We start from the raw sequence: 27,832 nt of genomic DNA, 5'->3' as shown, positions 1-27,832 counted from the left end.
GGCCAGAGCTAATATTACTGGGATATTTTCAGCCCATTTATGTAACAGCTGTGCACCTACAGCAGAACCAATATGAATTTTTCTTGCCATTTGTCAGTGCCTTCTAACAAAAAAGTAACATTATGACATGTCAGACCCCGTGCTAAGAGCTTAACTCCATTATACTCCTTAATGAGAATGAATCATTACTTTTTATTTATGCATCCCAAGGCATATCATATGACATGCAACATACTCGGAAATTGTCTTGAAAATAAAAAATCATTACACAAATGCTAGCTTATGAAATTCCCACTAGGTCAGAGAACATGCACTCTGATCACACTTCCATCACTTTCTAGTTGAATGGCTTCAGGTGCTGCAATGAACCTCTCTGAAATGCTATTTCTAATCAATAAAGTAGAGTCATAAAAAAAACAGCCAACAATTAGTGACCACTTCCTATATGCCAAGTGCTTTACATGTATTAACTTATTTAATCCTGACCCTATGTCATAGGTACTGTTATTAAGTACCTTGCCCAAGGTCATGAAATTAGTAGGCACTGGAGCCAGAATCCACCACACCTGTGTATGGTGCTGTCCTTGGCCTTCTAGCAAATACGCTGAAATAATTAATGTATAAGGCTTTGTACTTGTTAGAAGATACTACCCTTGGTATCACTGTATTCCATGCATTTTGGATGTGCCTCCATCAATATACGGGACTTTTATTTGCCTTGTCCGTTGTCCTTTTGGACTATAAGCTTTCTGAAAATAGACACTCCAAGTTTATTTCTGAATCCCCAAAATCTAGTATAAATGTTCAGTATAAATCTGGTGAATGTTGACTGTCTTTTCTCTCTCTGTGACTCATACCTTGCACAGTACCTGGCACACAGTACCCACCTAATAAATACTTGGTGAATAAATTAAAGGGAAAGACCCAAATGTACATGGACAAGGATCAAAAGTGCAATCTGTGTGATTTAATCTTGGAGTCTTTTTTTCTGTAAAGCAGTGTGAGAGAGTGGAAGGAGTTCCACATGATAGTTACAGAGACCTCGGAATCTATCACTGCTAACCCTGACCAAGCCCCTTCCCTTCTGGAGGATTCTCTGTCCTAAGCTCCCTAGCAATAGATCCAGGACTCCAACATTGTCCGTGTCTGAGTGCCTGACAACTGCTCAAAAAGACTGTTCCTGGCTGGGCGTGGTGGCTCATGCCAGTAATCCTGGCCCTTCAGGAAGCTGAGGCGGGAGAATCGCTGAGGCCAGCAGCTCAAGACCACCAGCCTGGGCAACATAGCGAAACCCCATCTCTACAAAAAATGAAAAAAATTAGCTGGAATGGTGGTAATCGGAAGGCAGAGCTAGGAGGAATGTTTAAGCCGGGGAGTTCAAGGTTGCGGTGGGCTGTGATTACACCACTGCACTTCAGTATGGATGACAGAGGGAGACTCTGTCTCCAAACAAACAAACAATAAGCAAAGCTGTTCCTGTAAGACCCCATTACTCTTGACGGGGTGAAGAACTAGAACTACAAGGTGACTACCAGACCGTTGCCGGGCAACACGGGCTGGGGGCGGGGTCAGAGAGTGGGAGCAGGATCACAGGGGCGCGGGCTGCGGAGGTGGTGGGGTCCCCCGGGACCTGGGCTCCGATCGGGTGGGAGCGGTTACCTTGCCCGCTTGGGTGGCGGCAGCCAAGCACGGGTGAGTCCCGTCGTAGCGCCCTATGGCCACCATGCGGGGGCTGATTTTGTGGCGCAGTTTCAGGGTGAACACGGGCATCAGCATGATGGCGGCGGCTTAGGGGAGAAGGGCTGGCGACCCGAGGCGGGCGCAGAGGAGCGGGCCTCAGCCGCCGCGGTGACGAGCTGAGGAGCGCGGGGAGAAGACCCACCCGACCCCAGCCGCCCCGGGCCGGGCGCGAAACAGCCGGGGCCGAATTGTCTCGGTACCGCCGGCGCCTTCTGCGGCTGCGCAAACCCGTCTGGCTCCTTTTGCGGCTGCGCAGTCGCGCCTCAGCGCTTTCTGCGGCTGCGCGGTCGGGCCTCAGCGCGGCGGAGCTTGCAGTCCGTTACCTACCGGTGATGGAGTCTTGTGTTTTGCTGCTGTAAGTTACGCACGTTAATTTCAACTACATTAACGTGTCTGCAGGGGCATGTCTGAATCAGTGCACCTCCGGGGTTTCCCCTACTAACACCATAACCAGTCTGCCCCCCTGCAGGCTCCACGCACTGCTGCCCCACTGCAAAGGGTCATTAATTCAAGAAATAGTTGAGTGCCTGCTCTGTCTCTCGCTTGAGCCGTTATGTCGAGGCAAACCGTGGCAGTTACTTACCTGCACTAAGTATACCAATCCTCTCAAAAGGAAAAGAAAAAACATGCTTCGACTCTCACGTTTAAATAGTCTGGGGCCCCTTGTGAGACTCCCTATATATTTTTAAATGCAAACATGTAAAATTGAAAAGTGACCATTCATTGAATACTAGTCATTTGATAGTAAGCACTATAGAGAAAATGAAGGGAAGGAAGAGAGGATAGAGGGTTGGAGGGAATACAGTGTTAAATAGGTGGAACGGACCTCACTGAGAAAGTGACATTCAGGCAAGGACTCTAAGGGAGTGAGAGAGCCAACCTTGAAAGAGAGTGTTCCAGCAAAGGAAATCCAGGTGCAGAGGCCCTGAGGGCTCTCTCTGGCTGCTTTCTGGAAATAGACATTTAGTGAGGAGTGACGAGATGAGCAAGAACCACCAGAGGAGACTGAGAAGGAGCCGGCAGTGAAGAAGTAGAACCAGGAGAGTAGCGTATCCTGGAAGCTAAGTGAAGAGAAGGTGGCCAGGAGGAGGAAAATAACAACTGGATCAAAATGCTGCTCAGGTCTTGAAAGGTGAGTTCTGGAATATTCTTGATACTTGCATTTTGTAATTACAGTTGTACAAAGGAGCATCTTTTTTCAAACCTGTTGGTGCGTCTGTGCCTAGTTGCAACCTCTTTTGGAGATAAAGTCAAAAGACTTTATCTTGATGGGTGTTGATGGAATGTAAGACCTGAGCCAGTGGCCCTCCACGCCGCCTGTGATAGACAATGCCCCTGAGTGCACCCAGCCCCTCTTTGCTTCACCCTCACTCCCTCTATCACCTGTCTAGATTCCACATCCTGTAGCAGCTCCCTGATCATCCCTGTCATAGAAATTGCCCCGGGTCTATCTTTCTGCCCTTGTGTAAAAGAGCTTACTTTGTTTTGTGAAGTCCTCTCTCTTTAGTGCCCATACTCTACCTTCACAAAGTCCTCAGCTCACTAAAGCTACTCTGCTGTGCTAATAGCTGATCAAAGCTTGGTAGGCCGCCTCTCCCAAGAACAACTGGAAAGGAATAAACCTCTAATGAGATCGTTCTAGGCCTTTCATTTTTTTCTGACAAACATTTATTGAGGATCTCTATAATATATTCTAGGCAGGGAGTGGCGGGGCAGCGGAGGGGGACCAGGCTTAGGCCAGCCTGCTGCCTGCCACTCCCTCTCCTTGTTCTCACCTTGAGTTTGCAAAGTACTCCCACTAGAGGGTGTGCAGGTGTAAAAAACAGAGATTCAGGCACATCAAGACTCTGTTAAAGGCTGGAGGAAGGCGGGGAGAGAGGGCCACAGGGCTCACCCGTGAGGAGTGGACTTGGGCAGGGAAGCCACCTGAAGGACTTTTGCTTTTTTTTTTTTTTTTTTTGCACTGTCGTGTTTGCTGTTTTTACAGTGAGCCTGTTTTACTTTTATAATTAAAAAAAACTTTAATGTGAGGGTGAGGGGTTGTCTATAGATTTCAGGGATCCAGATCCACAGCCTATCACCACTCCTGTTTTCCCAGAACCTGCCTATAAAGGACCCCAGGCTCAGGTTTCCCCAGACTCTTTAATGGGACTGGCCATTAGGACCCCTCCCCAGTTTATGAAGGGACGGGGGGGGGGGGGGGGTGCCCTGGAGCAGAGTGGGCTGCATGGGGCAGGGCTCTGTGAGATATTAGTAAGAAAACTGGTGAAATCTGATTAGAGTTTATAGTTTGGTTAGTACTGTTGTAGCAATGCTAATTTCTTACAAACATGCCATGGTTATGCAAAATGGTAATTGATCACAACCAGTTACAGATTCCTTTGTTCCTTCTCCATACCCACTGCATCACTTTACTAGACTTTAAAAATAAATAAATATAACAAAAAAAAAAATAAAAATAACAACAACAAAAAAAAAATGGCAACTCTAGGAAGGTGGATGAAGGGTCTGCAGGAACTCTTGCCCGGGGTTGGAGATTGGGGTGGTTGGTAGTAGTAGGATCAGCTGCAAAAGGGCAAAAGGGAACTTTCTGGGGTGATAAGAATGTTATACATTTTGATTGTGCTGGTGGCTACATAGATGTATGCATTTGTCAAAACACACCAAACTGTACATTTAAGATAATTGTATTTTATTGTATGTAATTATGCCTGAAAGAAAATTGATTTAAAAAAATTTTTAATCAAAAAATAAGATCACATCACTCCCATGTATAAAATCCTCCAATGCCTTCCCCTTACACATTGAATAAAATTCAAACTCCTAACCTGGCCCACAGAGCTCTGGTGTCTGGGAATCATCCCAACACATCAAATTTCGTCTCACCTCCTGGCCTTGGCACTTACTGTTCCCAACACCTGGAATCCACCTGGAATTCTCTGCCCCAGATCTTTTCAAGCCTGGGTTTGAAGTGTTACTGCATAACAGAACTGATACGTGGTGGTGCTTCCTCCACAAGAAACCTTCCAAAGTGACATTATCCAAGCACCTTCAACATATCCTGGCACTATTGGGTGCCCTCTAAATATTTGGTGAAGAAATGCTTGTTTATTCAAGTAACTCTATATTCGCATCTTGAATAACTCGTTTGGCAGGACCTACTATGCCACCTGTCACTTCTCTCCACCTGGAATGCTCGGCCCCCAGATCTTATCAAGGCCGGCTCCTACAGAGTTGATCAGATCTCAGCTCACCAGCTCCCCTCCTCAGAAAGGCCTGCTTTGCTCCCCCAGTCTCGCTCTCAGATCACCCTGCTTTATCAATCCCAACCTGTAGGACTGGCTTCCATAACTTCAAAATAAATTATATAGTTGAAAAATACAAAATAGATTATATGGTTTTGCACTGATAAGCATCCAGAAGTGATGCTTCTTTTTTTTTCTTGTTTTGCACCATTTGCCACCTCTATAATGTGTAAATGACATGACACCCACAAGACATACTAAAGATTCTAGGTGACGTGGGTGAGCCAGAGACTCCTGAACCAAAGAAGGAAAGCCATGAGAGAGTGATTACCGTGTGCACATAGATGAGGACCAGGGCTTAATTTTTGTAATAAATAACAATAACGCATCACATCTTCAGTTATTCAAAGATTTATTCAGTGAGTTACATTTAAAGACTCTTTCAGAAAATGAAGAAAAGATTTGGCCTACTGGGATTCAAATATTAGGTGCCTTGCCAAACAATTCACTCAAAGAAAACACATTTTGATTAATTTCTGTTGATGTTGTTATTCTTCTTCTTAACATTCTCTGGCTTTGGGCATCAGCTTCTGATTTTGAAATGCCTGTATAACCTACATAAGTTGTGATTTTTTTTAAAAATCTACAAATTTGCTCTCCTTAATCTTCTTATTGCTATGATGTATAAAAAATTCCTCCAGCTTTTATCTCCACCTGCCAAGCCCACAGTAGTAAATGGTGTTGATGGAAAGGTGTGACCAGAGTCTGCTTTAATGACAAGTCTGCTTTGCCAGGGCAACTAAAAGCTAAAGAGTCTTCAAATGATTTTGAAATTAGAGGAGGCCACAGCTGGCCGTGGTAAGCGCAGCACTCAAGGAGCAGGGGAACCGGCTTCGGGCCCATCCCGCCCCCAGATTCAGATCAAAGCTCATGGCTAGAGTGTGTTCCAGTTTCCAAGGAATGTGTTCTTTATAGCCCCCTGGAGCCAGCCGTGGGTGTGGCCAGCATCAGACGCTGGCTAAGGCTTGACTCAGCATTAGTAACTACCCATTTGGGCCGCAAGCCCATCTCTGGGGCACCTGCTCTGGAAGTTGGAGTTTTTCTACATTGGTATGAACTCCTGCAGCTGAAAGCAGTATACAGCTTTGCGGATCTGAATAGCGTGTCTTTAGGGGATACAGAAGGCTAAAGGAAATTCCAAGTTCTATTTCTACACTCCTGGCATTTCCAAGGAGAAGGAGGCCAGAAAGATCACCAGCCCAGGCTTCTGCCCAAGGCAAGAATTGCCATCCAGGCCCTGTTTGAATACTTCCAGTGACTCACATGGAGCCCATCACATTTAAACACAGTTCTCAGAAATCTCTTACTTATATTGAGCCACATATCAGTCTCTCTGGAGAAATAGATTGACTTCATCACTCTTTGCATGTCAGCTTTTTGGGAATCTGAAGATGTATCCTCTTCCCTCCAAGTCTCGTCTATGCTAAACAGCCCACGTGGCCCCTTCAAGGGATCCTGGGGAGATGAAATTACCAGTTTCTTTCCCAACCCGGGCATATTTCACCATTATTTGTTCCTTAAGGGGCCTCCTTCAAGAGGATCAGAACTCTAAAGTAGACGTGGACATATTGTGAGCCCCCTATACAAGGACACACAAGTCCTTTTCCTCGACCTACCTCAAGCTCCCCAGGTGTAAGCCAGAGGTGATGGCATCTGTACAGCACAGAGAACAGGCTGCCGTGGAACTCTCTGGGAGGAGACACCAAGAAACAAAGATCAGTGTTCCTTTTTGAAAGATAGACAAAAGTGAAGTGGCCAAGGTGCTGAGGCTTGGTGGGTCCCTGCAGGACACAGACGACATGCTCACCTGCGATTGTGAATGGAGGGCAGGACTTGGGGAACCGACCCAGGATAAGGAGGCAGCAGTGAAAGCTGTGCCCACCTGTTGTGGCCTGAATCAGTGCCTCAGAATGTGAGCTTGTTTGGAGACAGGGTCTTTGCGAAGATAATCAAGTCAAAAGAGATCGTTAGGGTGTCATAATCTAATCCATAATCCAATACGACCGGTGTCCTTACATAAGGGGCAAATTTGGACACAGACATGCACGCAGGGAGAATACCATATGGAGACGAAGGCAGAGATCAGGGCAATGCCTCTGCAAGCCAAGGAACACCAAAGGTGGCCAGCAAACCCCCAGCAGCTGGAGGAGGGGCAGGGAACAGATTCTCTCTCACTGCCCTCAGGAGGAACCAACCCTGCTGACACATAGATCTTAGATTAGTAGCCTCCAGAACTGGGAGAAAATAAATTTCGTTGTTTAAGCCACTCAGCTTCAAGTACTTTTCTAGGGCAGCCATGGCTAACTAGTAGGCATAAGGGAAGGAAATTGTGTCTTGGGAGCGCAGAGAGAGGGGTGCCAGGCCAGAGCTGTACTCACAGAGGCCGCAAGGCGAGGAGGGAGCCGGGTAATGGAGAGCCGGGCCTCTCCCTCCTCCCACGCTCCAGTCTCCCACGTTGCCTAAGCAACACTGCTGAGCCAGTGGGCAAGGGAGGGGGTGATGCAAAGAGAGAATATGCACCCGCCTGAAGGGGGCGTTGTCCACACTTCTTTGATGACCTATCAGTGTGGGGTCCCAGACAGCGGTGTGAAGATGCAGCCAATTAATGCAGATTCAAGGCTGATATTCAGCTCTCTTGACTCCCAGTGCTGCATTCCTTCTTAAGATGAGGCTGCTTTTGTTTTATCATTTTCGCCTTCCTCCTTTCACTCATCTACCTTAACTTCTAAAGCACGGTGTCTTTTAAGAATATTTTATTTAATTTATTATTTGAATAGGTAATGCCTTGATATGCCAATTTAAAAGCCCATACATGAGGATGTACAGAAACTGGAACTCTTGTGCATTGCTGGTGGGACTGTAAAATGGTGCTGTGGAAAACAGGACAATTCCTCAAAAAAATTAAACATAGAGTTACCATATGATCCAGCAGTGCCACTCCTAGGTATATACCCAAAAGGAATGAAAATCAGTACTCAGACATTTGTATCAATGTTCATAACAGTGTCGTTCATCATAGCCCAAAAGTGGCAGCAACCCAAGTGGCCATCAACAGATGAATGGAGAAATCAAGTGTGTGATATACAGTCCATACAATGGACTATTATTCAGCCATAAAAAGGAAGTTCTGATACATGCCACATCGATCAACCCTGAAGACATTATGCTGAGTGAAATAAGCCAGTCACAAAAGGACAAATACTGTATCGTTCCACTTATGTGAGACACCTGGCGTAGTCAAATTCATAGAAACAGAAAGTAGAATAGAGATTACAAAGCCTGGGGGAGGAGGGAATGGGGAGTTATTGTTTAATGGGTATAGAGTTTCTGTTTGGGATGATGAAAAAGTTCTGGGGATAGTGGTGATGGTGACACAACTTTGTGGCTTAATGCCACTGTATTGAATGCTTTAAAATAGTTAAAATGGTAAAATTTACATTATGTATATTTTACCATAATTAAGAAGTATATTTTCTTAAAAAAAAAAAAAGCATATACAATGAAAGGAACTCCCTCTCCCATCCCTGTCCTCATCACTAAAATCCCCTCCCCGGAGACTCCCCACTGAGACCCATTCCTTGGATCTCCTGCCACAGATGGTCTGTGATTGCATGGGTAAGTCCTACAGGTAAGTCCTATATATAATCCTTTCCCCTAGCTTTTGTGTACTCTATAAATGGTAGCATACTAGACACATGGTTTTATATTTTTCTTTTGTCACTTACTGTGCTTTGGAGAGCATCCTCATTTTTTATAGCCACATGATGGTGTTCCTGGACAAAGCCTTATACACAGGAAGTGTTCAACTCACATTTGAAGATGACAACCCTTGCATTTTAATAAGGTACAATGTCTTAACTCCAAAGGATGAGTTAGGAACGGCAGACTTTCCAAAACCTGCCAAATGTGCGTATGCATGAGGAGAGGATGGGGTAGGGATACAGTCTTTTCATTCAGCTTTACAAAATTTGAGGGGGGGCCACACCTGGAAAAAGGCCCCTTGCGAGGTGCAAGTATAATAGCCGACAGCTATATAGTTCTCGACCTGTGGAAGCTGCTGTTCTAAGCACTTTATGCATATTAACTTATTTAATCTTCACAACAACTTGATGATGTAGGTGCTATTATTATTAATTGCCCCGATTTTATAAGTTGGGACTCCCAGGCATGAAGAGGTTAAGTAACTTGCCTAAGCACACTTGGCTAATGAATGACAGAACTGGGCTTGAACCCATATAGCGGGGTCTCTGTTCACTAACCGCCTCTCGGCCATGCCAACATTTACTGAATTTCACGCCAAGCCCTGGGCTTCCTACCCAGAGGGATACAATGATGCCTTAGCCCTCTTTGTACTATTGGTGCAACGTTTCTTTAAGCCTGAAATTAATTCAAAAACAATAGGTAGGTATGAGCCAAAATTTTACTAGTGCTTATTTCTGGGTAGTGAAATGATTGTTGCATTCTATTTTATTTTTGCTTTTCTTTTCTTTCCTTCCTTTTTTTTCCCTTTATTTTCTTTTGAAAAAGTAATACAAGCATATAATAAAGATAATCCAAGTGCTAAAAAAGAACCTCCAGTGTAAGTCTCACTCCCAGCTGAGCAGACTTGCGGCTCCCCAGGTCTCTCAGAGGTAACAATGAAGACTGTGTCTCTTGAAAGATATATTTTGCTCACAAACATGTATAGTTAGGTTGCCTCGTACCACTTTCCTCCCTACATCCTGACCCACACCAGTCTGCATCCTGCTTTTCCTGTTAAAGTTATATCTTCATGAGCCTTCTACACTGGGACAGGCAGAGCTACCTTGTATTCTTAAGGACTGTCTAGAATTCCATCGCATGAACTCCTTGAATCCATTTCCATTGCCATGGACATTTAGGGCTTTTCCAGTCTGTTACAGACAAGACTGCAATGACTGACAGCCACTTCTTTGTGTGCTGTAGATAAATAAATGTGCAGAATAATTTCCTCCAGTGGAGTTGCTTTGTGAATATACATGTGCCTTTTGCATTTTGAGGGCTATTGTGGTCACCCTTCAGTTTGCCTGTCACCACCCATCCCCTAGCCTCCCGACAAGGTGCATTTCACATTTTGGGATCTGTGCCAATCACATAGATTTTTTAAATGCTATCTGTTTGTAGTTTTCTGTTTGCATTTCCATTATTGTAAGTGTAGATGAACCTTATCAGTTGCTCTACGAGTCAGTTGTATTTTTTTTCCCTCTGTCATCTCTTCTTGCACTTATGTGAACAGTCTAAGTTTTCTACCATGGCCCAGCCCTCTCACGGGAAGCTTACAGCGTTAACCCCAGGCTAAGTCCTCTTTCAGCTTCTTTGGGTGCTGAAAAGAGGAGAATCTGTACCTTCTGGTTCACGTGGACCAACATGTGTCCCATCACACCCAATGACGCACATCTCCTTTCAGGCTTCCTAGCTATAAACCCAAGGGCAACAGCTTGCCACAGGTGCTGGGTATGTGACTCAGCCCAGGTCCAGGATAGCCTCCCTGTCTCGTGGAAGGCCTGTCCTGGGACTTCGCATCCTGCCTGCCTGCCCATCCCTGAGAAGCAGTACTTCCTAGTTACTCTGAGTTTGTTTTCTCTCCATGTCTTTAAAAGCTGCAGTGGGAACAAAACACTTCATTCAACAGGAGGCCTTGAAAGGCCGTTTTGTGCTGCATCCGTTCCAGGAAACAGCTGAATGTTCTCTCAGAGAAAAAAGACTTGGACAAAAGCTGGCATCTTAAGAACCCTGGAGGTCAGGTCCTCATTAATGAGCCACTGGTATTCTTGCCTCATTAGTATGCAAACACACACAGAGCAGAGCTTCAGCTCCTCCCCAACCTGTCTCTGCCCCCATGTTGACCCAGCTCAGTACAGATGTTGATTTTAGAGGTGGGATTTCTTTTTTCCTTTGAACATTTGCACAGAGAGCTCCACAGATATTTTTCCACCTGGAGATGAGGCCGAGATAGATGATTTTCAGGGCATCCATCATTATCTTGACCATCTCCGAATTGTGCACAGAGCCCAGGCATTGGAAACAGACAGACCTGGATTCAGATCCTCACTCTGCCCCTTTCTGGCTGAGTGACCTTGGCAGCTGAGCTCTTTGAGCCAGCGTTCTCATCCCAAATACAGACTTACAATAGTACTTACTTTGCAGGTGAGATGCTGGTGTCTTGGGATGCAGAAAAGGTGCAGAAAGATTTGGTGATCAGAGAAGAGCAGAATTAGAAGCTATTGGTTGACCAGACTTTCCTCTAAGGAGATAAAACCAAGTAAGTAACCACTGAGTGCTGAAGAAATGCAATCAAATCCTAACATTTCCTTTTGGGTTGAAATTCAGAAACTTATTATTCTATTACCCTCAAGGTTGAAAAAAAAAAAAAATCCTTGCCCTGGCTCCTGAGGCTCTGTGCGATTTAGCTTCTGTACACCTCCTAACTGCCAATCCACCATTTGGCCTTGGACTCCAGGGCTCCACCAGTGTGGACAGTTAAGTAAGTCAAGTCTGGGACTACTTAAACTCCCTCACCCCCACCCCACCAGTCTCTGATCCTGGAAGCTCCCTGCATCTGGAATATTCTCCCACTCTTTCCTCCCCCAGCCCTGGAGCTAGCTCCTGCTTAACTTCAGGTTGCAGTTAAAGCATCACTTACTCTCACTTACTTGGTAATTCCTGACCCCCTGGACGGGTTGGTTATTTGCTCCCGTGGCTCCTAGGGTCCCCTGCAAGTTCTGTCTTGTAACACACACTGGAATGTAATTCTGATTCCCTGTCTATTTTCCTTGCTGGGCTGCAAGCTCTACGAGGATGTATTTCTAGAACTGGCACCACAGCTGGCACGGAGAAGGGACTGAGTATCTGGGTGAGGAAGGAAAGGAGAACAGAAGGGAAGGAAGGAAAGGATAGGCTGAGGGGGGCGACGAGGGTATACTGGGGTGCTCCTGGGACTCCCACAGCAGAGGGCAGCCACTTGTTCATAGTCCCTCTGGGTAAGGCTCCCTGGACATGGGATGAGCTGGGGCATGTCAGGCAGTGTCACTCTAAGGAACAAGCCCTTTGAAATCCCCTTCTGAGCTTTTCCGAGTATTTAGCTCTTCTGCTTTGGGAAACTTCAAAGTCGTTTTCAAACCCTAATTACCCCTCCCTCCCGCTGTAGTCCCAGGCAGCTGCCAAACTTGGCCTCAACACTCCCAGTTGCAAATTAGAAAACTGAGCCCCACAGTTCAAAGCTTGCCTGGAGCCCAAGGAGAAAATCAGCCTGAAAGGCCCCTTGTGCCTCAGGAAATCACCACATGGAACAAGAGCTGAGAATACTCTGGGCCTCAGTTTCCTGACATGATGAGAGACAGTCCCCTGCGGCAATTCCTTGATTCTCTGCTGTGGATTTGTCCAGCTCAGAGACTGCAAAGAGGCAGCACCCAGGCCATCAAATATGTGTTATGAGGATCTCGGTGGGTTTTATTTATTAGAGATTTTGTATAAAAATCTATATTTGGGAGTTCTATTGAAAAATCATAAGGTCTGGCAACACTGGACTCGCAGATTTCATCTCCACGTGTGTAAGATTGGCTGGAATTGAGCGGTAGCTGCCTCATTTACACAGGTCCTGTTTTCCCCAATTTGCCACAGTCCCCACTGCTCCCTTTTGTCTCTGACCTGGCTAACTTCACATATTCATGAAACCTGCTGAACCCTGTAGGCATTTGACTCACAGCTCTTGCAGTACTTCTTTCCCCTTAGTCACTACCTCTAGCCACATTGGCTTTCTCTCAGTTTCTCAAATAAGCCAACCTCTTTCTGGCCACAGGACATTTGCATATGCTGTTCCCTCTGCCTGGAACAATTTTCCCTCCACAAGTCTCAGCTAAAGGTTTACCTCTTTTGTCTGAGTTGGGCTTCCCTTTATGTATCTGTAGATATTCACCCATGTCACATACCACAATTTGTAATTATTCATGTTGAAATGTTAGAATCAGGAAGGCAAGGACTTGCTTGGTTTTACTGATTGCTACATCTGTAGCCCAGAGCCTGGCACATCTTACAAACTTGGTAAACGTTTGTGGCGTGAATGCATGAGTGGGCATTTGGCAGGCCCATGGGCAGCCATTCGATGAGAAGTGGCCAGTCACACCTGTCTTCTATGTGTTGGTAAGAGGATGCCACTTTCCCAGCCTCCATGTGGGATTCACTTGCTTGGGCCCATATTTGCAGGCACACGTGTTTCCCTTTTTCTGGAAGCTCTGGGATGAAAGGCAGGTGAAAACACTTGGGGGCATTTGCTTTCAAACCTGGGGACATTTCACAGGCAACTGCGGATGACTACAGTGACCAAAAGGATGGTGAGATGACAGAGCTATGGAATGAGGTCTCTTCCACATGGAGAAGAGGAGGCTTGGCTTGAATTAAATCTATAAAGTCTCAAAGTGGATGCAGAAGGAAGGAATAGTTGAGTCACCCAACCTCAGCTATTCAAAGGAGAGGTCTTCCTTCAAGTTTAAAACAGTTCAAGACAGAGAAGCACCCTCTCCAACCTACTTTACTCAGAAGGATCTTATGATGTGTTCTAAGCCAAGAGGTAGATTGGGCCAAGAATAAAAACAGAAGGAGGCTTCAGATTCCTACATAACAGATCTGAAGCTGGTGACAGGAAATATGTTTGAGGCCCACTTATAACAGTCAGTGTTTGGACAACTGGTTCAATGAATAAGTGATGGCATGAATATCACAGAAGGTAGCATTCCTCTCTCTCAAATACCCACAGACCCTGGTCCAAGCAAGAGTGCTGAGCTAAATGGATTCAAATGCTCCTTTATTTGATGCTTCTGCTATTTCCAAGCTGTACTTCACTCATGTTGAAAAGGCTCATCTCACAGGCATGGGAAAGAAAGTCAGCCACAGGGAAGGGGACAGGGGGAGGATGAGGAAGCTGACATGGACGTAAACCTTCAAGTTTGCTGTTTCATACTGGGTGAATGGAGGGGGCCTGTAAAAGGAGCAGAGTGATGAGCAGCAGTGGCCAGGATCTGGTCCTGAAGTCTCAAATCCCAAGAAGAATAGCTCGTCATCATTGCTACCCCCAGCTTCTCCTGGCCTCCTGCAGCAGCTCTCTCTCCCACCGCCCAGTAAAACAAGAGAGATTAGCCAGAGGACAAATGTGGAACATGTGGGTGAAAGCTGGGGGTGCTGGAGAGGGCTGCTGTGGGAAGGGTTTGAGTGAAGACTACTGCTCCCCAAAAGGGGATGAGCTATCTCCCAGGGCAATGAGCTCCCCATCACTGGAGGAGTACAAATGAGATCCTGGGGATCATTTGCAGCGCTCTGGTAGATGAGATTCTACCATCATGCACAGCGGAGGTTCTGAACTTGGTGGCCGTGGATAGACTTCAGAGGAAGGGCACTGAGACCCCCTGAAGGACGAGCCTTGGATGAGCATTGGATGCAAGTTTTTTCCTAGATGAGCATCTTTTTTTTCTCTAGGGAAAGTGTTGATAACTTTCTTCAGCTTCTCAAAATGGCTTATGACCCAAAAGAAATTAAAAACCACTGAGAGGGACTCATCAGGTCACTATTTCTCAAACTCAGCTGTCCATCAGAATCACCCGATGAGTTTTAAAAATATGAGACACCCCTAGATCCCATTCCAAGCCCTAAATCAGAATCCCTAAACATTTGTATGTTTTAAGAGCTCTCTCTGGGTGATTCTGATGCCCTCAACCAGGGACCAGTCTAAAGTCTCTAGAAAATGGTAACCAAAGGCCTAGATGAGTCTTAAGAGACTGAAGCTATAGGTTTTCAAGGCAACGTTCACAGAACAGGGTCCCCTGGACTACTCTGGCCTGTGCATATGTTTGTTCATGAGAAAAGTATTAAAAAAATAACAGCTTTGATCAATGTTTAAAAATTGGAATATCACACACACACACACACACACACGCACACACACATGCACACATATACACACGCACATGCAAATGCAGATTTTCAATTTCTCTATAAAATCAGAAGAGCTGGCAAAATTTGACCCTTATTCCCAAATCCCAATATTAAATGGAAGCTCAGACAGTTTGCTGCAGTTCCCACCATTCCCTATTACCCACAGTCAGGCTACTTCACTCTTATGTATTAACTGCCTAGCCCCTGAACATACTTAAGTTCAAGACCCCTGTTCAAAGTTTCCCCAGAAATTCACCAGCTTGGGAGATTGTTGACCCTAAAGGGATTCGCAAATTAAGACAGGGGCCATCTGCTCCTGGCTGATCTGCTCCTGGCTGAGCTAGGAACTGCGGGGTGGGGGGGGCCAGGTCCACAGTTTCCCCAGCCCCCTGCCTCCCACCCTGCTGACATCTAGGAGTTGTCCTGTAATTCCAGCACTGGAGCCAAGGACTTCAAAGCCAAACAAGATCTAAATTTACTTGGCACTAATCCTCTTTGGCCCAGACCTGTTTTCTTCTGCTAAGCAGAGCCTTCTCGCCTCTGCTCTCTTCCTATTAAAATTAACAAGCGTTGCAGGCAGGCATCAAAGACAGACTTGTGCCTTTAATAGTCTAGGCAGGCTCGGGCTGTGATCACAGCCCCTCCCCCCTCTTCTTCTCCAACTGAACTGGGGAAAGTGGTTTGGCTGGGAGTACCAGAATCAGAACATTGGCCACCCTCATCTGTTTGATATCTGCACCAAGGAAAATTCCAGAGCCAACAGAATATCCCCACACCAATTTTCTTCAAAGTGCCCTGCAAAAAACGGCCAATTATTCTTAAGAAGCACCCTTAGAGGGGTATGTTATTATCCCCATTTTATGGGCAGGAAAACTGGGGTCAAGTGGCTTGCTCAAGGCCACAGAAAGAGAGAATCAAAGCAGTGACAGCGTAAATCTGCATCCACCGGAGGCTCACTCAGTGCTGTATCTGGCCAGGAATTCTAGCACACCCAGGCCTTCATGCCCGGCTAGGGCCAGCCTTCCTTGTTCTCACGCTGGGCTTCCCAGATCCCTTCTGGGTAAAGACATTAGGTCAGGAGCCCCTCGGGCTCTGAGAGGGGTTACTGAACCCTTTACAATGCGGGAAATGAATGCGGTGGATAATTATTCTCCTGCTACCCAACCCACTGTTGTCTTTGTTTTTTTCTCCCTAACATTAATTGGCGATGATCTGATTATCTTCAGAGAACTACATATTCATACTGAAGAGATCAATAAATACCCAGTGCACTAGAGTCTGGGCTATTCACAAAATCCCTGTTTGGTGGGTAAGGGCTCTGCCGTTTGAGCCTTGGTCTCTGCTGTTCAAGCAGAAGCCCACAGACCCCTGGGGTTTCAGAACTGGAGGAAACCTTGAAAATCTGGCAAGCCACTGTGTGGTGAGCACACTGCTAGGTCTGTAGGGCCCGAGCCGCGGAATCTAATCCCACGTCTTTGGAGAAAAATCATGGCCAAAAAGTGACTGGGAACAGTAAATAGTTTGTAAGGTTTCTCTCAAAAGTGGCTTTGATCCCAGTGCCTTAGATACAAACTGATTTGGGGGGGGACACTGGCTGAGGGGGTTGCCTCTCTGGGAATCTTATGGACAGGCATCCTCCAAACAGTTGTCGCCTTACTAGCACCAGACGCAGAGCTGGGAGGGGCCTGAGCAGTCATCCAGCAGTGAACACTTCCTTGTTATCTCAGGGAAACTGAGGCCAAGGGCAGGGATGTGAACTCGTGAGTGAGTGATCCCAATGAGAGAGTTCAGAGGGTCCAGATGCCCTGAGTCCCAGGCTGGTGCTCTTGCATGAGGAAAGAGAAAAGAATAAACAAGAGAAAAATGAGAGGTAAGAGAGTAAAGGAGGAATGAGACAAAAGGAGGAGAGAAGAGGAAGAAGGAGGAAAGGAAGGGCTGGAGAGTGAGAGGAGAGAGACTCTAAGATGCACATGAGGCACCTTAGTCTGTTTCACCGTCCCGGCACGTGGTGCTGTGATGCTCGCCAGCGGCTTCTTCTCTGGTATCTCAGCGCTTCAATCGCACAATAAACCTTCTTCGTACCCCTGGGTGAGGCGTGTGGCACCGTGTGGGGTCTGCAGCGGTTGCTTAATCCTAGCAGGAGCTTCTGTGAATGGCCATAGTACAGTTGCCTAAGAGGTGCGAAGACGCCTGGAGGTTTTCCTCCTCCTCGCCCACTCAGCTGATTCACCCTGTGGGTAGAATGACAGGCAGGGCACTCCCCTGTCTTGGGGCCTCAAGCTCCCAATCTTTGAACCGGGATTGAGAGAAGGTTTGGACCACATTACTGCTCTCAGAGCTCTGGCATTCTAGAATCATGTTAATTCCAAGAGTTATTCGGCTTCCCTCCTTCTTCAAGTATTCGTGAGAGGCATTACAGAGCAAGCCAGACCTCCTTGCCATGGATTCATTACAACTGGAAGGAAGGGGTTCTAAATGAATGGGGGTGAAGTGTAGGAGGCTAACTCAGACTTGGCCCAAGTCAGCAAGACCATTGCCCCACAGGTTTAGTGACTGCTTTCAGAGGGTGCTGGTTCAGGACGCCGCCTGCACTCCCCAGCGCACCTGGAGCGACCTTCCTGGGGATATGTCAGCATATTCATTTTCTTCATCTCCCAAGGGCATTTTCGAGCTTCCTAAACTGGGAAGTTAAAACCACGAATGGGGGGGAGGGGCAGGAAGACAGGCAGTGTGTCTGAGAAAATGATACGAACTGTTCCCAAAGTGAGATTGGTTAGGGCTATATCCCACCAAGCTATAGCAGAGAGGAGATCAAAACAGCTAAAAACCACATGACAATATGCTCAGCCTAGTAAGTAGGGCAATGCAAATCCACAACCAAGGAAATGCCCTTTCATATCCGTCATATCTGCTCCATCCAGAGGCTAGCCCAAAGCTTAGAACACAGTTTCATTGGCAAAAATTAAAAATTCTGACAATGCCAAGTGTTGACAAGGACATGGAAAAGTGAGTACTTGAGTGTGTTGCTCATGGGAGTGTCAACCCTCACAGCGAGCAATTCGGGAAGGTCTAGTAAAGCAGAATATGCCTGTTTCCTCCAAACCAGCAAGTCCACGCCCGGCACATCCTCTAGAGAAACTCTGGAACATTTCACATAACGAAACGTGTGCTTTTCATTCATTGCAGCAGTGTTCATCACAATGAAAAAGTGGAAACATCTAAATGCCTATTAACAGGGAAAAAAATAAACTGTGATGCAGTCATACAACAGAATAACATAAAGCAGTTAAAAATCATAGATACATTTCCAAAGGCTGAGCAAAAACAAAAAAATTGTATGGTGGCTCACGCCTGTAATCCTAGCACTCTGGGAGGCCAAGGTGGGTGGATCGCTCGAGGTCAGGAGTTCGAGACCAGCCTGAGCAGGAGCGAGACCCCATCCCTACTAAAAATAGAAATAAATTATCTGGACGACTAAAAATATGTATAGAAAAAATTAGCCAGGCATGGTGGCGCATGACTGTAGTCCCAGCTACTTGGGAGGCTGAGGCAGGAGGATGGCTTGAGCCCGGGAGTTTGAGGTTGCTGTGACCTAAGCTGACGCCACGGCACTCTAGCACAGGCAGAGCGAGACTCTGTCTCAAAAAAAAAAAAAAAAAAAAACCTATAAAAAGCTACACAGAGAATGATGCCATTTTATATAAGGTTTATAAACCTGTAAAACAAGGCTATGTAATTTTTATATGTAGTAAAAGTAGATAGCCATGTATGGTCAGGAGACAGGATAGGTCATTAAAAAAAAGAAAAGAAAACTATGTATGGACATGATAAACTCGTAATTCGTGAAATTGGTTTGATGGTAGGGAAATGAGCTCAGGGAAGATTACACACAGGTTTCCACTCTCTTTCATTGTTTTATTCCTTTAAAAGTTGAAATAAATAGAACTTAATGTTAGTATTTGATCATGTTGGAAGGTTCCATATTTAATTGTCTCTTCTGATTTGTCCTAAAATTAGTTGAGAATTAAAAAACTCATTTAAAAAAAGAAGGGAATACATGGAAAAGCACTGGGCCACGAGCTCTGTTCACTTGGGGCAGCAGGAGCAGGTCTGCCACAATCCCCTATGTTGTCTTGGTTACGTCCACCGACCTCGCTAGGCAGGGCTTGTATCTAACAATTTTCCAAGTGGTTCTAGCTCAGTACTATCTACCGACCTCCCATCAAAGCATGATGTGTGTGAGCAGGGAGGGGTGGGATGCACAGGATAAAACTGACTTTTTAAAGATGAGTTGCCTGTTTAAATAGAGAGAATGGGAGACGGGACCCAGCATCCCACTCACAGCAGTCCCTACAATATCCCCCACGAACCCGCAGGGCTCTGAGCATGCACAATGTGAAAACCCCTAGTCCAGCCCTCACAGTCCTTGAGGACCCCAGAGGTGACCTAGACTGGAGAAATGAAGGGCCCAGACTAGAGTGAGGCAAGTGAGGAGGGGCTCACCCTCAGACTCGTTCAAGTGCTGCCCTCACAGAGACCCTGCTTGCTTTCTCCTTTTTGGGGGGGGGAGCAGGGGACAGAGTCTCACTCTGTTGGCCAGACTAGAGTGCAGTGGCATCATCATAGCTCACTGCAACCTCAGAGTCCTGGGCTCAAGGGATCTTCCTGCCTCAGCCTCCCAAGTAGCTGGGACTACAGGCGTGTGCCACGCCCTTGCTCAGGCTAGTCTTGAACTCCTGGCCTCAAGTGATCCTCCTGCCTTGGCCTCCCAGAGTGCTAGGATTAAAGGCATGGGCCACCGAGCCTGGCCTGCTTTCTCTTTCTCTAATAGCTGTGGACATGCTTATCACCCCTCCTGGAAAGCAAGCTCCTAAGAACCAAAGCTCTGTGTCTGGTTCACTTACTCCTTCCGCAGGACAAGCCCAAAGCCTGGTATTTGTGCTGAATGACTGATTAAAGAAGGACAGAAGGAAAGAAAGGAAAGAAAGAACAAAGAAAAGAGAAGAAGGAGGAAGGAAGGAGGAAAGGTCGGACAGGGAGCCTCCTTCCCCCTTTCGAAAGCCCTCATCTGGGCGGCCAGCCAAACTGGCCCAGCCAGTCTGCTGCTGGGGGCAATGAGTGTGGGTAATTGTGGGCTTTGGCCTTACTCATCCTTCCTGGGGGCCGTGTGCAAAGCAGAGGGTTTCACTTGCCCGGTGGATACTGAATTATAGCTGTGGAGCTGAGTCCCATGTAATTAACCCGCAGCCGCAAGCCCCAGAGAGCCTGTGAAGCCTGCCGAGTGCACAGGTGGTGGTTTGGGCTCTGAGCAAGGTGGCTCCTAATTAGCCGTGGCCTGATTTTTACCATCCACAGAGCTGGGACCCACCTCCCTGGTGGCTGGTTCCATACTGGCTGTTCTTAACTAGGGTTCCAAGAGTGGAATTGGGGGACAGAAAAGCAGAATTTTGCATGTGTTTGTGTGTGTATATATTGTGGTTAGAGGGAGAGGTTTTGCTAGAACTACCCTGAGTGAGCATAGCCTCAGCCTCCCTCACTCGCGTAGCTTTCTCAGTTGCTCTGTCTCTGTTTCTATCTCTGGATGGAAACGGCTGATGAAGCTGGGAGGCAGGAACGTGCAGATTATACCTCAGTTAGACCCCAGTGAGCTTCTTCACACTTACCAGATGGAAAGACATTTTAAAGTGTGAATACAAGAAGCATTGGAGGAGGTGGGGAGAAATGGGGGCTCTCAGAAATTACTAGAAGGAGCATAAATTGGTATACCATCTTTGGAGACCAATTGCCCCTACAACCTACCCATCCTTCTAGGGATGAATGAAACCTGCACACTCATCTATGAGACATGAACGTTCGGGGAGGTCCTTACGGCATCTTCATAATAGAGAGAGTGTGGAAGCAACCTGAATGCCGGTAGGAAATGGCTAATAGAATGCAGCGTAGTCATACGATGCGATATTATAGACTAGCCATGCATCAGCATGGATAGACCTCAACAACATAACAGCGGAAGGGGAAACAGGTTCAGAATACTAGCATTGTGGTACCACTTACAGACTTTTTAAAAACACGCAAAGCAATACCGTATACAGATTGTACATGCCCACATGTGTAGAAAAATATTAGCACAAGAATGGGGAGGATGCACATGAACTCTATAACCGGCTTCCTTTAGGGAAAGATGGGGGTCTAAGAAGGAATATAAGGGGACTTTGATATATTAATTCAACAAATGGAGCCGCTGCGAGGTATCAGGTACTTTTCTAGACACTGAGTGTATAGCAGTGAACAAAACAGACCCAAATCCCTGCTCATGTCCAACAATAAACAAGATAAATGAGCAAAATATACAGGATGTTTTGCGGTGGCAAGTACCAAAGAAGAAAATGAAAGCAAAAAGCCACACAAAAGTGCTAAGGGAGGGGGTAGAAATCTTAGGGAAGGTGGCCAGAGAGCACCTTGCCTGAAGGAGGTAAAGAGTAAGTAGAATTTACCCCTCTCCTCCTCCCCCACCCACCTGCCCCACACCGATGAATGTTGCCTCGTTTGCACAGATCAGCGGAGGGCATGGGGACATTCAAACCGTGTGGGTGCGGTGCGCACAGTCTCGGATGGACACGCGTGTAGCTCTGACTCAGGTAAAGGCAATGTACGTAACCTAAACAATTGTTCCCCCGTAATATTTTGAAATTAAAAAAAAGAGTAAGCAGAGCCGATATCTAGGGGAGGATCTTTCAGACACCTGCCAAGGCCCTGGGGCTGAAGCATGCCTGGCAAGTTCAAGGAGCGTCCAGGAAGGGAGGCTGGGGAAGCACAGTGGAGACAAGGCAGAGAGGGAACAGGGGCTGACCAGAGGTGACCAAGAGCTTTGTTGTTTCCTCAGTGAGATGGAAATCTTCTAAAGCTTTCTGAGTGGAACAGTGATGTGATGTCACTTTTATTGTAATGGGATCACTCTTGAGTGTTGGGTGGCAAATGTGGGGGAGGGGCATGCAAAGAGGACAGCAAAGAGTCAGATGCAGGGACACCAGTTGGGACACAGGTGCTGAATCTCGGCGAGGGATAATGACAGCTCAAACCAAGTGGCATCACAGAGGCAGACGAGACTGTGGGAAGATCTGGCAGGAGGCCAGGCGGGGGGCAGGAGCTGGGGTGCAGACAGGACGGGTTGAGATGTCGTCTGACATCCACGTGGAGGTGTTGAGTAGCAGCCAGGACACGAGACTGGACTTCAGAGGAGAGGCTGGGGCTAGAAATCTAAGTTGGAAGCCACCAGCACATAGATGCTGTTTAAAGCCAGGAACTTGTTGAAATTTTTATTTCTTGTAATTAAGAGAACTGAAGCAAACAGGACGATGTTGACATGTCTTCATTCTGGGCGGTAGATATGGCCGTGTTTGGAATACTATTCTTTGTACTTTTGAGTATGTTTGAATTTTTTTCTAATAAAAAATTAATAAACACTTTATAAAGCCACAAAGGCTTTTAACTGCTAAACAATTCTGTCCTGAGTTCTTCAGATCTAAAGCGTGAATGCCAGCAGCAAGTTGAGAAGCCAAGTTCAAATCCCCCCCAACCGCCCCCGCCACTGACCTAAGCTCAGTGACCCCAAATTCTCAGAGTTCGTTCAGTGCTGATCGTCTTGGAATCCAGCTGATGCCCCACAGGGCCCTGTCTGCTCTGATTTTTCCCACCACATCTCATGCCTAGTCATACGCATAAGGCCAGAAATACCCCCATACGAGGGTCTGTAGGTGAAAGGTCAACTTTGCCTTCAAACAGTTTGAAACTGCAGCAAGGAGAGGCAGTGCCCCATGGTCTCCAGGCCCTGGGACCCCAGTGAACTAGGCTGAGCTTAAAAACTGGGAGCACAGAGACTTAACCTCCACAATGCTCACTGCTGATGAATGCATCCTGCTCTGGGCTGCGGGACCAGCTGGGGCTCTATGAACCTGAAACTTACAAATGGGTGGGTGGTGGAACCAAGCTGCCAAGTTGTGTTAGGCACAGATAATGATAATATTAGTAATAGTAATCATGATAATATGGTGCCAGATTTTTTTTTTTTTTTTTTTTTTTTTTGAGACAGAGTCTTGTTCTGTTGCCTGGGCTAGAGTGCCATGGTGTTAGCCTAGCTCACAGCAACCTCAAACTCCTGGGCTCAAGCGGACCTCCTGCCTCAGCCTCCCAGAGTGCTAGGATTACAGGCATGAGCCACCGCGCCTGGCTTATGTGCCAGATTTTGAACTAACTGCTTACCATACATTCTGTCATTTAACCTTCCCAACAACAGTGCTGTAGGGTTGTCATTTGTATGAGCTAGACTTTGCAGATGAGGAAACTGAGGCTCAGAGAGGTCAAGGTCTCAAACTTTTGCCTACTCTTGGTGAGCAGCAAGGTGCTTGGAATCTCTTTGACAAGAGCCGGAGCAGACAGCCTGGATGTGACTCTGTTAGTGGAGCCCATTATTCACCATTAGCCTATAAATATTTATTGGGTACCTACTGCGGAGCAGCACCCAGTGTGCCTGGCCAGGGGGATGTGGAGATGAATAAGCCACGGCCCTGTTCTCAAGCGGCTTGTGGTCTAGAGAAGCCAGTTTATAAAGCAGCGTAATAAAACCAGTGGCTCTAGGCTGCTCCTGAGAAGACACACACATTAGGAGGTGGGTGGCGATCCAACAGCAAGACATAGACCAGGGTGTGGGGTCAGGGCAGACCTTTCTTCTCCATCATCGCAGGCTTAACCCCCCCATCCCTAGGCCAGGAGTTTCAGAAACTTCTTTCTGGCAGAAACTGCTAGACACAGGAGCAGCTTTTACCTTTATGGGAAGGAGAGACAACAAAAACCCTGTCATTTTATGTTTCCTAAGAGGTGGAATATTAGATGATCCTTTGGGACCATCTGTTTCGCTGTTTTGAGAAAACCACTTGAATTTACTTATGCCTAAAGTCCAGGCCATCCCTGGAGAAGGAGATATTTAGGACTCAGTGGCTCAGAGGAGCTGGAGTTGCTGTGTGAGGAGAGGAGATGCTCCAGGCAGAACTGCTTCTCAGCAGAGGGATTCTGAAGTCAGGACCCCTCAGGGGGTCAGCAGTGGGATTTAGGAGATGCACGGAATCCCTGAACTTGTGGCGGAAAGATGTATTTGTGCTTTCCCCCCACCCCTGGGGAGGGGTCCAGAGCTTGCATTGGATTTTCAAAGGGCTCCTTGAATTCCCCAAGAAGGTTAAGGATCGCTTCTCCAAAGTATTTATTTGCTAAGTGTGGGTTTAAGCTGAGCTTTCCAGCCGTTGCAAGTTCTCGGGGTCGTGTGTGGGTTCTTGTTCCTATAACTCGTTAGAAGTTCTCAGCTCAACATCCATGGTTCCAGAGATCAGCCCCAGGGCCAAGGAGGTCCTTAGGGATGAATGACAGAGACCCCACTAAGCCAAACTAGGAACTGGAGGAAGTACCCCCACTGGCTAGGGCCAGGCCCATGTTTTGCCTTTCTGAAGAGGGACAGCGTTTTCAGCAGGGGTCCTCAGTAGCGCTACACGCAGGAGATGCAGACGTTTGTGCTCTCACCTTTTACTCAGTCTTTCACCTCTTTACTTACACACTCCTCTCTTGTGTCTTCATTCGTTCGACTGCTGTACTCTTCTGACTCATTCATTTGTTCATTCATTCAACGCCCACTAAACATCGTGCAAAACACTGAGGAGGCCGAGAGATGCCTCAGACATGGGTCTTTCCCCTGAGAGCCCGCAGACTGGGGCGAGGGAGGTGAGCGCCATGAACACAAATCATTACACGGCAGGGTAGAAAAGAATAAATGTTGTGAGAAATATACAAACACATCCCGAGGGGACAGAGAGGGAGTGATTTCTGCCAGCTGAGAGAGGGAGAGATCAGAGGCAGCTTCCTGGAGGAAGTGTGAGCAGCGGGGGCTCCAGAATTTCTATACGGGGAGTGGGTGAGGACGGCAGCTTGTCGGGGAAGCTTGAAGCTGCCTGTCTGCAGGGCATTTTACATAAGTCGGCTGCCTATACCAAAGAATGGGGTTGTGACGGAGATGGGGGCGGTAGTTAAACCTCCCCAAGTCCTCCCTTGGTCCACCACTCACATGTGGTCTAGAAGGAAAGGTCTCAAGCTCCAGCTGGGCACAGTCCCCTGATTTTCTAGCTTCTCACCCAGGGGAAGGGACATGGCCAGTGGGGTTCTTGGTGGGTGCCTTCTAAAGCCTGGAGCCTCCTGCCATGGCAATGGCTTTTACAGTCAACCAGGGAGAGAGAAGGAGGCCCTGAGCCGGAACAGGAGCAGCCCCTGGGAAGGAGGGAACAGAAATGGCAGGTAATAGAATGCGTAGGACTTGGAGACCAATGGAGGAGGCCACTAGTCTGAGCACTGTATGTGCATTTGAGCCTGAGTCTGGTTCCCTGACACCTTGGCATGTGGGCAGGTGGGGCTGGTACAGCCACCTGCACCCCTTTTGAAGAGCTACCTGAATGCCTGTACTGCGCAGCCTCCCCTCTGCCCTCCCTCTGCCTGCTCTCCCCAACCCCCAGCCTGGAGTGTCTGGCTGAGCCACGTGCAGGGCGTCTGGCCCCAGGGAGAGGTGGGGTGAGCCGCAGTCTACACCTACCTACATGGCTATAAATAGGGAGCCTCCAGTGGCTGCTCACTCAGCCTTCCTTCCCCAGCTGTGACAGCACCCGAGCCTCTCAGGCACCTGGACCATGGACCCTGGAGAATGCACCTGCATGTCTGGTAAGCATGGAGGCCCACCCTGGGGTCCTGGAACCTTGTACCAGCTTCCTACAGGGCACCTGCAGGACTCTGATTAACACTTCTCTTCCCTCCAATTAGGAGCCACCCATGGGGTTCGTCCCAGACTGGCAGCCTGTGGGGAAGCCCTTACTCTCTGCCAGCTCCCAGCCTGCTCTAGAATTGACATCCTGGCTGAGATGGGAACCTGAAAACCTTGGCCCTTCTAGATGCTGGCCCCTAGGAGCAGCCACCAGGGTGGGGAGAAGAACTCTGGCCCAGAACCTAGCAGCCTAGTTTGGGTCCATTGCTTTTACTTATCAACACTTATTCCCGGTCCTCAGTTTCCTCATCTGTAAACTAGGGTTACTCATTCCCAACCGCTCATGCTCCGGGGTTGCTGTGAAAGTGCTAAAATCACTAAGCACTTGCAGACATCAGGGGAGTTGTTTCTAACTTACGTGGACTCTCGAGTCTCTGATACCACTTAATTCCATGGAAGCACATTGGCCAGAAGAGAGAAGTCAGGGTTCAAAGCCATTCTGGGCTTTTTAGCCTTGGCAAATGGTATCAAGAAGTCTCACAAGACTCCCTTGTCCTTAACAGGACATGTTTGTACCAAAAGCTTGCAAAAGAGACAGAAGCTTCCAGCATTCTCAAATTCAAAATGATAAGATTTTTTTTTTTAAGTATGGATGGTTTTTATGAAACGAGAACAAAGTGTGGCTCTCACTTTGGGCTTGCATAGGTCCCTCGGCCTCTCTTCTGCTCCCTCATGGTTTCTATCTTGCCTCCTGCACGTGAGGAGGGCCCGAAAGGCTCTGACAGTTCCCAGAGGAACCCTGGGCTTGGTAAAGGTGGCCTAGTCCACTGGTTCTCAAACCTCATACTACATCAGAATCATCTTGGTTGGTTTTTTAAAGAAACTGATTCCCTTTCCTCACCCAGACTTATGAATCAGAATATCTCAAGGGTTGGGCCCAGGAATCTGCATTTTAACAAGTATCCCAGGGGGGAGCTGAGGCAGCTATCCCAGTTCCCATCCGTGGCCTGTGACTGGGAACCACTGGACAGTCCTTGACACTGGGGTGCTGTTCGGCAGCATCGTCTCCCTCTGGTCCAGCCACTCCCCAGGGGGCAGAAACCTGCCTCTGTGACAGTCGGCATGTGCCTTGTGTTCTCTGCTCCACCTCCATCCTCACAGTTGCGGTGGCTCTGTCTTATCTTCTAGGAGGAATCTGCATCTGTGGCGACAACTGCAAGTGCACAACCTGCAACTGTAAAACATGTCGGAAAAGTAAGTATGGTGGCGGGGCTGACACTGGCCAGGAGCCGGAAAGCCCTGATTCCCCATCCTCAATCCTCCAGCCACAGCGGGACAGAGGGGGCTCTGGTGCTTTGTACTCACTTGGAGAGAGATCTGAAATGAGAGCCGAGCAGAGATCTCCCCAGGGCTGCAGCCCACCCGGGGATGAGGGCGTCCACAGTGTTTAGGGCAGGAAGGGGACTGAGGGGAGGTTCTGTCCAGCCTAGTGGTGACAGGGATAGAGCACTGGCCTGGAGCCTTGAGCCCTGGGTGCTGGTCTTGCCTCTCCCACTGCCCAGGGACCTTGGCAAAGCCCCTGCCCTCTCTATGCCTCTGATGGACTCTAGGTGACCCCTGAGATCCCTTCCTGTTCTAACATCGCACAACCTCCTGTCCCAGGAGTTTTGCTAATATAGATTGAAGCCTCTTCCACACACTCTTCTTCTCCTACTTCCTCTAAGTGGCGGAGGGGCAGTGGTAAGTCGGGAGTGTTGACCCAGAGCTGATCTGTGCATCTCCTGGCACTTCCAGGCTGCTGCTCCTGCTGCCCCCCAGGCTGTGCCAAGTGTGCCCGGGGCTGCATCTGCAAAGGGGGTGCAGACAAGTGCAGCTGCTGCCCCTGAAACCCATCCATCGCACTGGGAGAGAGGCCTGGGAAGCGTCTGTACAGTGCCTGAATGGAGAAGGTGGAATGATTGTACAATAGGTTGTGCTTTTATATATTTGTCCAAATGTGGTGCTGGTGACATTCATGTAAAGTGCTTAGAGCAATAAAGTTTTCCCTTGTGGCTGT

The 27,832-nt window shown here is 47.6% G+C and overlaps 2 protein-coding genes across 2 annotated transcripts in view; one reads left to right on the top strand and one right to left on the bottom strand.

Annotated features, from left to right (window-relative positions):
- BBS2 (Bardet-Biedl syndrome 2) overlaps window positions 1–2,041 on the bottom strand; it is a 26,140-nt gene extending 24,099 nt beyond the window's left edge. The window contains exon 1 of the mRNA XM_045533690.1: window positions 1,660–2,041. Coding sequence (XP_045389646.1) covers window positions 1,660–1,776 — 117 coding nt within the window. The 5' untranslated portion in view covers window positions 1,777–2,041. The remainder of the gene's footprint in view (window positions 1–1,659) is intronic.
- MT4 (metallothionein 4) lies at window positions 1,593–27,832 on the top strand. Its single transcript, XM_045533692.1, has 6 exons — window positions 1,593–2,095; window positions 2,700–2,872; window positions 11,211–11,325; window positions 25,670–25,736; window positions 26,965–27,030; window positions 27,571–27,832. Exons 4-6 carry the CDS (start codon window positions 25,706–25,708, stop codon window positions 27,660–27,662), a joined length of 189 nt encoding a protein of 62 aa, XP_045389648.1. The 5' UTR covers window positions 1,593–2,095; window positions 2,700–2,872; window positions 11,211–11,325; window positions 25,670–25,705; the 3' UTR covers window positions 27,663–27,832.

Source organism: Lemur catta, chromosome 20 (assembly GCF_020740605.2).
Source record: "Lemur catta isolate mLemCat1 chromosome 20, mLemCat1.pri, whole genome shotgun sequence".
NCBI lineage: Eukaryota > Metazoa > Chordata > Mammalia > Primates > Lemuridae > Lemur > Lemur catta.
Note: the sequence above shows the minus strand (reverse complement) of the source record. Positions and strands in the feature narration are given on the sequence as shown.

Coding starts and splice junctions, on each gene's coding strand:
- MT4 (XM_045533692.1), top strand. CDS start 25,706: ATGGACCCTGGAGAATGCACCTGCATGTCTG. Junction 25,737..26,964: donor AGAATGCACCTGCATGTCTG/GTAAGCATGGAG, acceptor CTTATCTTCTAG/GAGGAATCTGCATCTGTGGC. Junction 27,031..27,570: donor CTGTAAAACATGTCGGAAAA/GTAAGTATGGTG, acceptor TGGCACTTCCAG/GCTGCTGCTCCTGCTGCCCC.